We start from the raw sequence: 12,829 nt of genomic DNA on the forward strand, positions 1-12,829 counted from the left end.
TTCGATTATATAAAACCGAATAACCGATTATTTGGTTAGTTTGCTTAAAAATAATTTTAAATAGAATGTGCCATCCAAATGGATTGAGTTTTATCCAAAAAATTTAATAAATAATTTTAAATTATTCGATTAATTTAAACCGAATAATCGATTATTCGAATATTTTTTTTAATTTAAATTATTCGAATAATTTAAAAAAAATTAATCGAATTATTCGATTAATTTAAATCGAATAATCGATTATTCGAATAATTTTTTTTTTTAATTACCAAAAAATATATAACGAATCCAAGTTTCATGAAAATATAAATTCGAAAAATTATTCGATTATATAAAACCGAATAACCGATTATTCGGTTAGTGTGCTTAAAAATAATTTTAAATAAAATGTGACATCAAAATGGATTGAGTTTTATTCAAAAAATTTAATGAATAATTTCAAATTATTCGATTAATTTAAACCGAATAATCGATTATTCGAATATATTTTTTTTAATTTAAATTAAATTTAAATTATTCGATTAATATAAAAAAATTAATCGAATTATTCGAATTATTCGATTAATTTAAACCGAATAATCGATTAATTTAAACCGAATAATCGATTATTCGAATAATTTTTTTTTTAATTACCAAAAAATAAATAACGTGTCCAATGTTTCATCAAAATATAAATTCGAAAAATTATTCGATTATATAAAACCGAATAACCGATTATTCGGTTAGTTTGCTTAAAAATAATTTTAAATAAAATGTGCCATCAAAATGAATTGAGTTTTATTCAAAAAATTTAATGAATAATTTCAAATTATTCGATTAATTTAAACCGAATAATCGATTATTCGAATAATTTTTTTTTTAATTACCAAAACATAAATTTCGAATCCAATGTTTGTTTCATCAAAATGTAAATTCGAAAAATTATTCGATTATATAAAACCGAATAAACGATTATTCGGTTAGTTTGCTTAAAAATGGATTGAGTTTTATCCATAAAAAATTTAATGAATAATTTCAAATTAATCGATTAATTTAAATCGAATAATCGATTATTCGAATATTTTTTTTTTTATTACCGAAAATCCCTTTAAACAGCCAGAGTTTTTGCAAAATATAATTTAATTGTTTTAAAAATATTTCAAAATTTTTATGTAAAAAATGATGAAATATTTTTTTTGGAATTTCGAAAAAAAAAATTAAATTTTCTAGAATTTTGATACCATTTCCATTTCTCTTCATTCTTTTACTTAACTGTCTTAAAATGTTTTTGAAGTTTAAGTGAACTTGTTGTTACACTGTGCGGGTGCTAGTGAGTGTCTGTACAATGAAACATTAATAGTGTATATAAAATTGTAATAATAATAACAACAACAGCACAAACACATACTCGTTTAATAATAATAACAATAATGAAAGGGGGCGTAATATTCAAATTTGCATAATTAAGTGTCAACATCTTTTATGATAATTTTATGCATATGTATGACATTTTCTACTTCTCTCTCTCTCTATCTATCTCTCTCTTAAACGCATAAAAACAACCTTTGACTTTTAAAAACCTCCAACAAAATAAATAACGCAACAAAACCATTTAAATATTTAAATAATGATTTAATTAAAATGTTTGGTAGATATTAGATTTGTTGCGTTAATTATAAACACAAACCTAAAAATAGGCAGTATTTTTTTTCAAAAAAAAAGAAAGGGGAAATTTAAAATTTATTAAAAAATAACAATAATTTACAAAAAGAAATTCTAAATGAGTTGGAAATTAACTAATTTAAAAAAGTGTGAGGAACTTTATTACACTTGGAATTCCTATTGTCTGCTAAAAATAAAACCTACAAACCAAAATCCCTCCATTAAACGAAGCAATAAAAATAAACCTTTTCTTTAAAAGAAAAAAAATTCTTATTAAAACGGATTTAAAGTCCTTTATATTTTGGAGAACTTGTTTTAGTCAGATTGTTGAAATGCAATTAATTGTTGTTAATTAAGTTTAATTATGGTACGATATTTTAAGTTTTTTTTTAAACAGCTTTTTGTTTAGAAGCCAAAATTCTAACCCCAAAATTGGGTTGTAGTAAAAAAACATATTAAAAATGATGTCAAAGATCTCACAAGCAGCTTTAAAAATTATTAATCTAAATTCTATTTGTTTTATGACATTTTTCATAAAAATCATTGATATTTGTAACTGGGGAAATTTTGGGGATTTTCAAATTTTTTTTGGGAATTATTTTTTTTATATTTTATCATTAAATAAATAGAAAACCACAATTTTCATTAAAGAAATTACGATTTTTCAGTTTTTAAGATGACAAATTATGGGATTATCTTAGATTATTTAAAAATTTTCAAAATTTAGGGAAATATATTTATTTTATTATATAAATCTAGCGTTTTATAAGGAAATCTTAGAGTATTTTTTGTTTGTGATTTTAAAAATGTGGTTTTATTTTAAGCAAATATTGTTCTTAATCAATCCTAATTAAAATATCATTAGAATCTATAATTTTAAAAAATGGGGAAATTTTGAGGATTTTCAAAATTTTTTTGGGAATTATTTTTTTTTATATTTTATCATTAAATAAATAGAAAACCACAATTTTCATTAAATAAATTACGATTTTTCAGTTTTTAAGATGACAAATTATGGGATTGTCTTAGATTATTTAAAAAATTTTCAAAATTTAGGGAAATACATTAATTTTATTTAAATATCTTAATTTTAATTTCTTGTTATTTTTCTTGTTTTTACAGCTGACAGTTCATTCCTTCTAGCCAATGCCCAAATTGTCGACTTTCCCATTGTGTATTGCAATGAATCCTTTTGCAAGATTAGTGGCTATAATCGGGCCGAGGTTATGCAAAAATCTTGCAGGTAAGTTAACTCTTAAAAACTTTATTTATATTCATACCGGTTTTTTTTTTCATTATGAATAAATAAAACCCTAAAATGTTAAATTAACCTTTTAAGGGCTAGTTATAAGTTATAATTTGCAAAAACAACTAACATTAGCTAATAATGCTTTAGTATATTTTAGCGTCAACATTAAAATTTTGCACAATACTCACTCCCTGAGGTTAAATTATGCTTGTTGTGCATTTGCTGGAAAAAAAATCATAATGAATTTCTGCTTATTTGCAACTACATGTTGAAAATGTTTTCTGTTTTTTTTTTTGAGGAAAATAAGCTCGAATAGAGAAAAACAACACAAACTAACCGTAACGTACCAAAAACAGAAATTCACATTAGAGACAAATGTAAAATGTACACCTCTAACTCAAGCAACAGGCTTGATAAACAATTTCTTAGATTATTTTCATATATTTCCCTGAGCCGTTTCCCGAGTCCTTGGTTTACCCTTATGCTAGTGCTTCTCGTTGCATTAAATAAAAACACACAAAGTTCAACAAACCGTGTGATGAAACCAGTAACATCCTCAGGCTTTTATGTATTTTCAGCTTTGGTTTATTTTTTTTTCTTCTGTTTTTGATATGCTTGCAACCAATTTTTTCTCTCTATCTTTGGGTTTCTAAATAATGGAAATAATAGAACTGAAAAGAAAAAAAAAATTAACAAAAAACATGTGAAAATACTTTGGCCATACAAATATGGGGTTACAAGTTAGAAATAATAAAACAAATTTTAGAAAACTGAGGGGTTAGTAAAACCTAAACCCTGATAAATATTAGATTTAAACAAAATTTCTAAAAATTGCATTGATAAATGAAAGCGGCTTAAACATTTTCCAAATCAGTATTTTTTGTCATTAAAGTGATTTCTCTCCTTTTCAAATGACATTTTAGACAAATCACATTCATGTGTGAAAAAATTTTATTATAATATAACAAATAATACAGTGCCCTGTATTTACTCTTATACCCGAAAGACTCTACTTCATTATTTCCAGAGTTTTTTTTTTCTTGCTGAAATAAATCTAAAAAAATCTCTGCATATAAAACTAAATCAACTGACCTAGTTGTATTTAGTGAAAAAAACGTACTCAAATTACTTGTTCCATAAAAACAGACATCAGCATTAAATGTATGATTATAAACCAAAAAAAAAATAAACTAAAATATTTTAAAATGGCTAAAAAATTTTAAAATTTTTGGAACTTAATGAACTTTAACCTTTACAGAAAGTTAAAAGAAAGCAAATGTGCACGATTTTTAAAGGGAAATTAAAATGAAAGCAAGACAAAGTTGTAAAAACTGTTTAAGATAAGAAGACGTACCTTAAGGGGAAAGAAAATTTACTTAAAACTTAAAAATGTTATTAAATTTAAAGGAAATATTGTTATTTCCCCAAATTTCTGAATAATTTAAAAATTTATTTCCTTAAATTTCAGAAAAATATTATCAAAATCTTTAATATACTTAAAAAAAAAAATGTTTATTTCCTTAAATTTCCGAAAAATTTTAAGAAAGTATTTTTTATTTCCTTAAATTTCAGAAAGTTATTAGGAAAATCATATTTAAAGGAAATATTGTTTATTTCAGAAAAATTTAAAAATTTATTTCCTTAAATTTCAGAAAAATGTTATCAAACTCTTTAATATACTTAAAAAAAAAGTTTATTTCCTTAAATTTCAGAAAAAATTTAAGAAAATATTGTTTATTTCCTTAAATTTCAGAAAATTATTAGCAAAATGTATCATTTTTTAAAAGGGGAAATTTTGCGATTTTAAAAATATTTTTGGAGATACAAATTTTTTTATTATTTTCAAAAATTTATGTTCATTGAATAAATCCCCGAAAAATATCATTAAAATCTAACATTTTTGTAAAAGTGGAAATTTTGGGGATTTTTAAAATTTGTATGGGAATTCAAAAATTTTGTTTTATTTGGAGAATTTCATATTAATTTAATAAATTTACGAAAAAATTACAAAAATCTCAAATTTATTCATCTTTGTAAATGGGGAAATTTTGGGGATTTCAAAAATATTTTTGGGAATTCATAAATTCTCTTATATTTTAATAAATTCAAGAAAATTTAATAAATCCCCGAAAATTATCATTCAAATCTAACATTTTTGTAAAAGGGGAAATTTTGGGGATTTTTCAAAATTTGTTTGGGAATTCAAAAATTTTGTTTAATTTTGAAAATTTCTTATTAAATTAATAAATCTCCGAAAAAAAATTATAAACATCTTAAATTTATTCATCTGTGTAAACGGGGAAATTTTGGGGATTTTAAAAATATTTTTGGGAATTCATAAATTCTCTTATATTTTAATAAATTCATGACAATTTAATAAATCCCCGAAAAATATCATTAAAATCCAAAATTTTTGTAAAAGGGAAAATTTTGGGGATTTTTAAAATTTATATAGGAATTCCAAAATTTTGTTTTATTTTGAGAATTTCATATTAATTTAATAAATTTACGAAAAAAAGTTATAAAAATCTTAAAATTTATTCATCTTTGTAAACGGGGAAATTTTGGGGATTTTAAAAATATTTTTGGGAATTCATAAATTCTCTTATATTTTAATAAATTCAAGAAAATTTAATAAATCCCCGAAAATTATCATTAAAATATAACATTTGTATGGGAATTCAAATATTTTGTTTTATTTTGAGAATTTCATATTAATTTAATAAATTTACGAAAAAAAGTTATAAAAATTTTAAATTTATTCATCTTTGTAAACGGGGAAATTTTGGGGATTTTAAAAAATGTTTGGGAATTCAAAAGATACTTTATATTTTTAGAAATTATGATACAAAAAACATTTTCTTCAGAAATTTTACGGATTTTTGAAATTTGTAGATGTTTTCATGTGGAAAAATTAAAGAATTTCAAAAAAAACTTTTTAGAAATTTGAAAATTTATTTTAATTTTAAAATAATAAATTTCAAACAAAATCTGCAATTTGTTTACATTTATTTTAAGCCAATATTGAATATTATTTGTGTTTTGTTTTATTCCTCTCATTTGTTTTCGAAACATGGACTCAAATTCTCAATCAAGCGTATAATTAGCTCGATTATCTAATTTGTCTGTCTATTTTGCCTACATTTTGACATAATAGGTTTCTTAAACAAATTAGAACAGGTTTTAAAACAAATTTGTAATGTGTTTTAAATAAGTAGTTTGTAAGAAATATTTGTAACTAAACAAAAACGAAAACCTTATTAAATTAAACTATTTAAGCTTGACAAATGTTTAAACTAATTTTAAACCTATTTAAACTATTATTCGAATAAATATATCGATTAAACCAATATGTGATATTTATAACCAGAACTGCTGTTTTATTAAAATAAAATACAAATAAGAAAATATTCGAATAAACTGAACCGAGTTAGTTTTTGGAAAAATATTTTAATAAGATTTTTAGAAGTATCTGTTGGAATTATTCGAATAAATTGCAGCTAATAATCGATTTATTGGAATTCTGTTTTAAATTGATTAAAATGCAACTAAATTTGAAAATAAAAATTGGAGTTTTCAAAAATTACTCGAATAATATGAACCAATTAATCGAATAAATATTTTTATTTTACTTATAATAAATTTTAATTTTAATTGTGCTGATGAATTTAAAAAAATTATTCAAATAATTTGAAACGAATAATCGATTATTCGAACTATTTTCTTGTATTAAAACTTTAAATTGATCAGAAATGAAATAAAAATTTCAGAAATTAAATTGTTTTAAGAGTTTAAGAAAATTAGTAAGTAGTTTTTAACAATTAATCGAATAATTTGAAACAATTAATTGATTCATTGAATAATTAATTTCTATTTTTTTTAACAGTCTAAAGCTAGAAGCATACATTTTATTGCATTAAAAGTTTAACAAAAAAAATTAGTTTTCAAAAATTATTCGAATAATTTTAATCGATAAATCGATTCAACGAATAATTAGTTTTTATTTTTTTAACAGTCTAAAGCTAGAAGCATACATTTTATTGCATTAAAAGTTTAACAAAAAAAAATTAAGTTTTCAAAAATTATTCGAATAATTTTAACCGATTAATCGATTATTCGAATAATTTTTTTTTAATTTTTGAAACAATCTAAAAGAATTTAAGAAAATTAGTAAGTAGTTTTTAACAATTAATCGAATAATTTGAAACAATTAATCGATTCATCGATTAATTAGTTTTTATTTTTTTAACAGTCTAAAGCTAGAAGCATACATTTTATTGCATTAAAAGTTTTACAAAAAAAAATTGAGTTTTCAAAAATTATTCGAATAATTTTAAGCGATTAATCGATTATTCGAATAATTTTTTTTTTAATTTTTGAAACAATTTAAAAGAATGTAAGAAAATTAGTAAGTAGTTTTTAACAATTAATCGAATAATTTGAAACAATTATTCGATTCAACGAATAATTATTTTTTATTTTTTTAAGAGTCTAAAGCTAGAAGCATACATTTTATTGCATTAAAAGTTTAACAAAAAAAAATTGAGTTTTCAAAAATTATTCGAATAATTTTAACCGATTAATCGATTATTCAAATAATTTGTTTTCTTAATTTTTAAAACAATCTAAAAGAATGTAAGAAAATTAGTAAGTAGTTTTTAACAATTAATCGAATAATTTGAAACAATTAATCGATTCAACGAATAATTAGTTTTTATTTTATTGCATTAAATGTTTAACAAAAAAAATTGAGTTTTCAAAAATTATTCGAATAATTTTAACCGATTAATCGATTATTCGAATAATTTTTTTTTTAATTTTTAAAACAATCTAAAAAATTATTTCATTAATGTTTTTAATAAAAATTTACTCGACTAATTTGAAACGAATAATTGATTATTCGAAAAATGTTCCAGAAATAAAACAATCTATCTGAAATGAAACAATAATGTCATAAGTATTAAATATTAAAAGTTAAAAAAAATTAAAATTATATGAATAATTTAAAAGACTTTTCAAAAAATATTCGAATAATTTGAACCGATTAAAATTAAATTGAATTGAAAAACTTCACAAATTAAAATCTAAAATTTTACCACAATTTTTTTTTTGAGATTTTCAAAAATTAATCGGATAATTTTAACCGATTATTCGAATATTTTTTTTAAATAAAATCTGTTGAAATTAAAATCGTACACAAATATTTTGGAATTTTCAACAATTAATAGGATAATTTTAACCGATTAATCGATTATTCGAATAATTTTTTTTAAAAAACTTCATTAAAACTTTGAAAAAATAGCCTAATTTAAACCGATTAACACAATTTTTATCGAGTTTTCAAAAATTAATCGGATAATTTTAACCGATTATTCGAATAATTTTTTAAAAAATGGAAATCGATGGAAAAATTTTACAAATTGAAATCTAAGCGTTTAATACTATTTTTCTGGGAATTTTCAAAAATTAATCGGATAATTTTAATGGATTATTCGAATACATTTTTTTAACTTTTTAAATAAAATCGATTGAAAAATTTAGCAAATTAAAATCTAAAAGCTTAAACAAATTTTTTGGATTTTTAAAAAATTAATCGGATAATTTAAACCGATTAATCGATAATTTGAATAATTTTTTTTAATTTATTAATTAATCTTTAAAATAATTATGTTTATGATTATTTAATGAAACTTTATGCGAATAATTTGAACCGAATATTCGATTATTCGAATAATTTTAATGAAATATCGCTTTAAAACGTCTAAAAATGGAAACAAAATTCGTATAAATTCGAAAATTCTTTTTAAAATAAAATCGATTGAAAAATTTTGCAAATTAAAATCTAAACGCTTAAACAAATTTTTTGGATTTTTAAAAAATTAATCGGATAATTTTAACCGATTAATCGATTATTTGAATAAATTTTGTTAATTTATTAATTAATCTTAAAAATAATTAACCATAAAACTATGAAAAAATAGCCTAAATTAAACCGATTAACACAATTTTTATCGAGTTTTCAAAAATTAATCGGATAATTTTAACCGATTATTCGAATATTTTTTTTTAAGTTTTTAAATGAAAATAATTGAAAAATTTTACAAATTAAAATTTAAACATTTAACACAAATTCTTTTTAGAATTTTCAAAAATTAATCGGATAATTTTAACCGATTATTCGAATAATTTTTTTTAAAATGGAAAACGATGGAAAAATTTTACAAATTGAAATCTAAACGTTTAATACTATTTTTATGGAATTTTCAAAAGTTAATCGAATAATTTTAACCGATTATTCGAATATTTTTTTTCAAATTTTTAAATGAAAATGATTTAAAAAATTTTACAAATTAAAATCTAAACATTTAACACAAATTTTTTTTAGAATATTTCAAAAATTAATCGGATAATTTTAACCGATTATTCGAATAATTTTTTTTTAAAATGGAAATCGATGGAAAAATTTTACAAATTGAAATCTAAACGTTTAATACTATTTTTTTGGTATTTTCAAAAGTTAATCGAATAATTTTAACCGATTATTCGAATAATTTTTTTTTAAATGGAAATCGATGGAAAAATTTTACAAATTGAAATCTAATCGTTTAATACTATTTTTTTGGAATTTTCAAAAATTAATCGGATAATTTTAACCGATTATTCGAATAATTTTTTTTTTAAATGGAAATCGATGGAAAATTTTTACAAATTGAAATCTAAACGTTTAATACTATTTTTATGGAATTTTCAAAAATTAATCGGATAATTTTAATGGATTATTCGAATAATTTTTTTTAAATTTTTAAATGAAAATGATTTAAAAAATTTTACAAATTAAAATCTAAACATTTAACACAAATTTTTTTTAGAATTTTTCAAAAATTAATCGGATAATTTTAATCTATTATTCGAATAATTTTTTTTTAAAATGGAAAACGATGGAAAAATTTTATAAATTTGAAATCTAAACGTTTAATACTATTTTTATGGAATTTTCAAAAATTAATCGAATAATTTTAACCGATTATTCGAATATTTTTTTTCAAATTTTTAAATGAAAATGATTTAAAAAATTTTACAAATTAAAATCTAAACATTTAACACAATTTTTTTTTGAATTTTTCAAAAATTAATCGGATAATTTTAATCGATTATTCGAATAATTTTTTTTTTAAATGGAAATCGATGGAAAAATTTTACAAATTGAAATCTAAACGTTTAATACTATTTTTATGGAATTTTCAAAAATTAATCGAATAATTTTAACCGATTATTCGAATATTTTTTTTCAAATTTTTAAATGAAAATGATTTAAAAAAATTTACAAATTAAAATCTAAACATTTAACACAAATTTTTTTTAGAATATTTCAAAAATTAATCGGATAATTTTAACCGATTATTCGAATAATTTTTTTTAAAATGGAAAACGATGGAAAAATTTTACAAATTTAAATCTAAACGTTTAATACTATTTTTATGGAATTTTCAAAAGTTAATCGAATAATTTTAACCGATTATTCGAATATTTTTTTTTAAATTTTTAAATGAAAATGATTTAAAAAATTTTACAAATTAAAATCTAAACATTTAATACAAATTTTTTTTAGAATTTTTCAAAAATTAAACGGATAATTTTAACCGATTATTCGAATAATTTTTTTTTAAAATGGAAATCGATGGAAAAATTTTACAAATTGAAATCTAAACATTTAATACTATTTTTTTGGAATTTTCAAAAATTAATCGAATAATTTTAATCGATTATTCGAATAATTTTTTTTTAAATTATGTAAAAAAATCGATTTTTTTTCTTTTAAATTATTATTAAACATATTTTTATTGCCATTGACTTATTTTTAGCTTTATGTTCTAAAGAGGAAACTTTTGTGTTATTTAAATTGTACAATATTTAGAAGAAAAATCAATACCAAAATAAACAATCTATTGGCCCCAAAAATATTTATGTACATAACCAACACACAGCAAAAAAAAATAAAATAAAAAATAAAACAAATACACAGTCATAAAAAGCAAATAAATAAAGCAGCAGGAAGAGGAGAACAAAATATAAAAAGTATGATTTGAAATCATGTCAAATAAATGGTAAAACAGAGGTTTTTGAGGCTGGTAAGACAGAATGACAGACAGTCGTTTGGTTTTAAATGCCACCGTACATACATGCCAATAAGACACGCGATTTAAGTTGAGAACTCACACATTTAGTGTGTGTTCCTATACATTTTGCTAGATATTCTGACATTAGTTGTGTGTATCTTTTATCCGTTTTGGTATTTGAAAAGTGCGAATTGTTTGATTTGGTTGCTGTTGGTTTGAAATGAAATATGGTTGATTTGCTTTTCATTTGGCAGCTGCTGTGTGTTCGTTCACCTTTTTTTTGTGGGTTTTATGACTGTTTTTTTTTTTTGGTTTTGTCAGTGAGGTTGCCATGTGATTTGTTTTATTTCCTTTTTTTGGAGAAAAAAATGGGAGGTTCTTGGATGTGGATGTGTGTGTACATGCTAATGGGAATGTTATACATGACAATGTTTGTTGTTATTGTCGTTGTCATTATTACGAGCATTTTACCCTTAAAATAAATTGTTTATTTAAGTGTTGATTTAACAGCAATGTCAAGCTGTGGCAAACGAAATCATTAGTAGTAATAAACCCCCCCAAAAAATATATACATATTTGATTTATTTAACTGCATTTAAGTCTCCCTATTCTTGGCCTTCCCCTATTCTTCCTACTCTGCATTATTTCTTTGGCAAATTATTGACAATCAATTATTTAATATTGTGACATTGCATTTATAAATTGTGTGAGTATTTTATTTCTAACAGAATTTGGGTCATGAAATGAAATATTAAATTTCCACATTATTTAAAAAGTGTCAAACAGAAAACAAAACTTTAGGAAATACATTTTTAGAAACTAAAGACCAACCAAGCGTATGAGTAATATAAATTGATTTTTTTGTATAAAATAACAATCATACGACATATAAGTGGAAAAAGTACTAGATTTTTTTCTTATTTCGAAAAAGAATTAAAAAATTTTTTTTTTTAATTTTAAAAAAGTAGTATTTCTACTACCTTTTTAAAAAATTTAAGATACCAAGGGATTTTGTAAAGGAAAATAATTAGTTTCAGTGAAAAATAATTTTATCAATAAATTTCAAAGTAAAAAAGGCATATTTAGTAAAAAGGTAGTATTTTTTCTACTACTAAATTACAAAAAATACAATTTTTTAAAAAATGTTTAAAGCAATAGTATTGAGTTTTTAATTTGATTAAGAATTTAGTAAAAAACTAAGTTTTTTCATAATTTAAAATAGTAGTATTTCTACTACCTTTTTAAGAAATTTAAGATATCATCACATTTTTAAGAGGAAAATAATTAAGCTCATTTAAAATTAATTTTCTAAAGAAATTTCAAAGTAAAAAAGACATATTTTTTAAAAAAGGTAGTATTTTTTTCTACTACTAAATTACAAAAAATACAATTTTTTGAAAAATGTTTAAAGCAATAATCTTCAATTTTTAATTTGATTAGGAATTTAGTTAAAAAAACTAATTTTTTTCATAATTTAAAATAGTAGTATTTCTACTACCTTTTTAAGAAATTTTAGTTATCATAATATTTTAAAAGGAAAATAATTAAGCTCATTAAAAATAAATTTTCTAAAGAAATTTCAAAGTAAAAAATTAATATTTTATAAAAATGTAGTATTTTTTCTACTACTAAATTACAAAAATACAATTTTTTGAAAAAGGTTTAATTGCTTTAAATTGAATTTTTAATTTGATTAAGAATTTAGTAAAAAAAACTAAATTTTTTCATAATTTAAAATAGTAGTATTTCTACTACCTTTTTAAGAAATTTAAGATATCATAACATTTTTAAAAGGAAAATAATTAGGCTCATTAAAAATAAA

The 12,829-nt window shown here is 20.7% G+C and overlaps 1 protein-coding gene across 1 annotated transcript in view; it reads left to right on the forward strand.

Annotated features, from left to right (window-relative positions):
* Window positions 1-12,829, forward strand: part of eag (ether a go-go) — a 98,634-nt gene that overhangs the window by 34,731 nt on the left and 51,074 nt on the right. The window contains exon 2 of the mRNA XM_065509842.1: window positions 2,764-2,884. Within this exon, the coding sequence (XP_065365914.1) occupies window positions 2,764-2,884 (121 nt within the window). The remainder of the gene's footprint in view (window positions 1-2,763; window positions 2,885-12,829) is intronic.

This window comes from Calliphora vicina, chromosome 4 (genome assembly GCF_958450345.1).
Source record: "Calliphora vicina chromosome 4, idCalVici1.1, whole genome shotgun sequence".
NCBI classification, from domain to species: Eukaryota; Metazoa; Arthropoda; class Insecta; order Diptera; family Calliphoridae; genus Calliphora; species Calliphora vicina.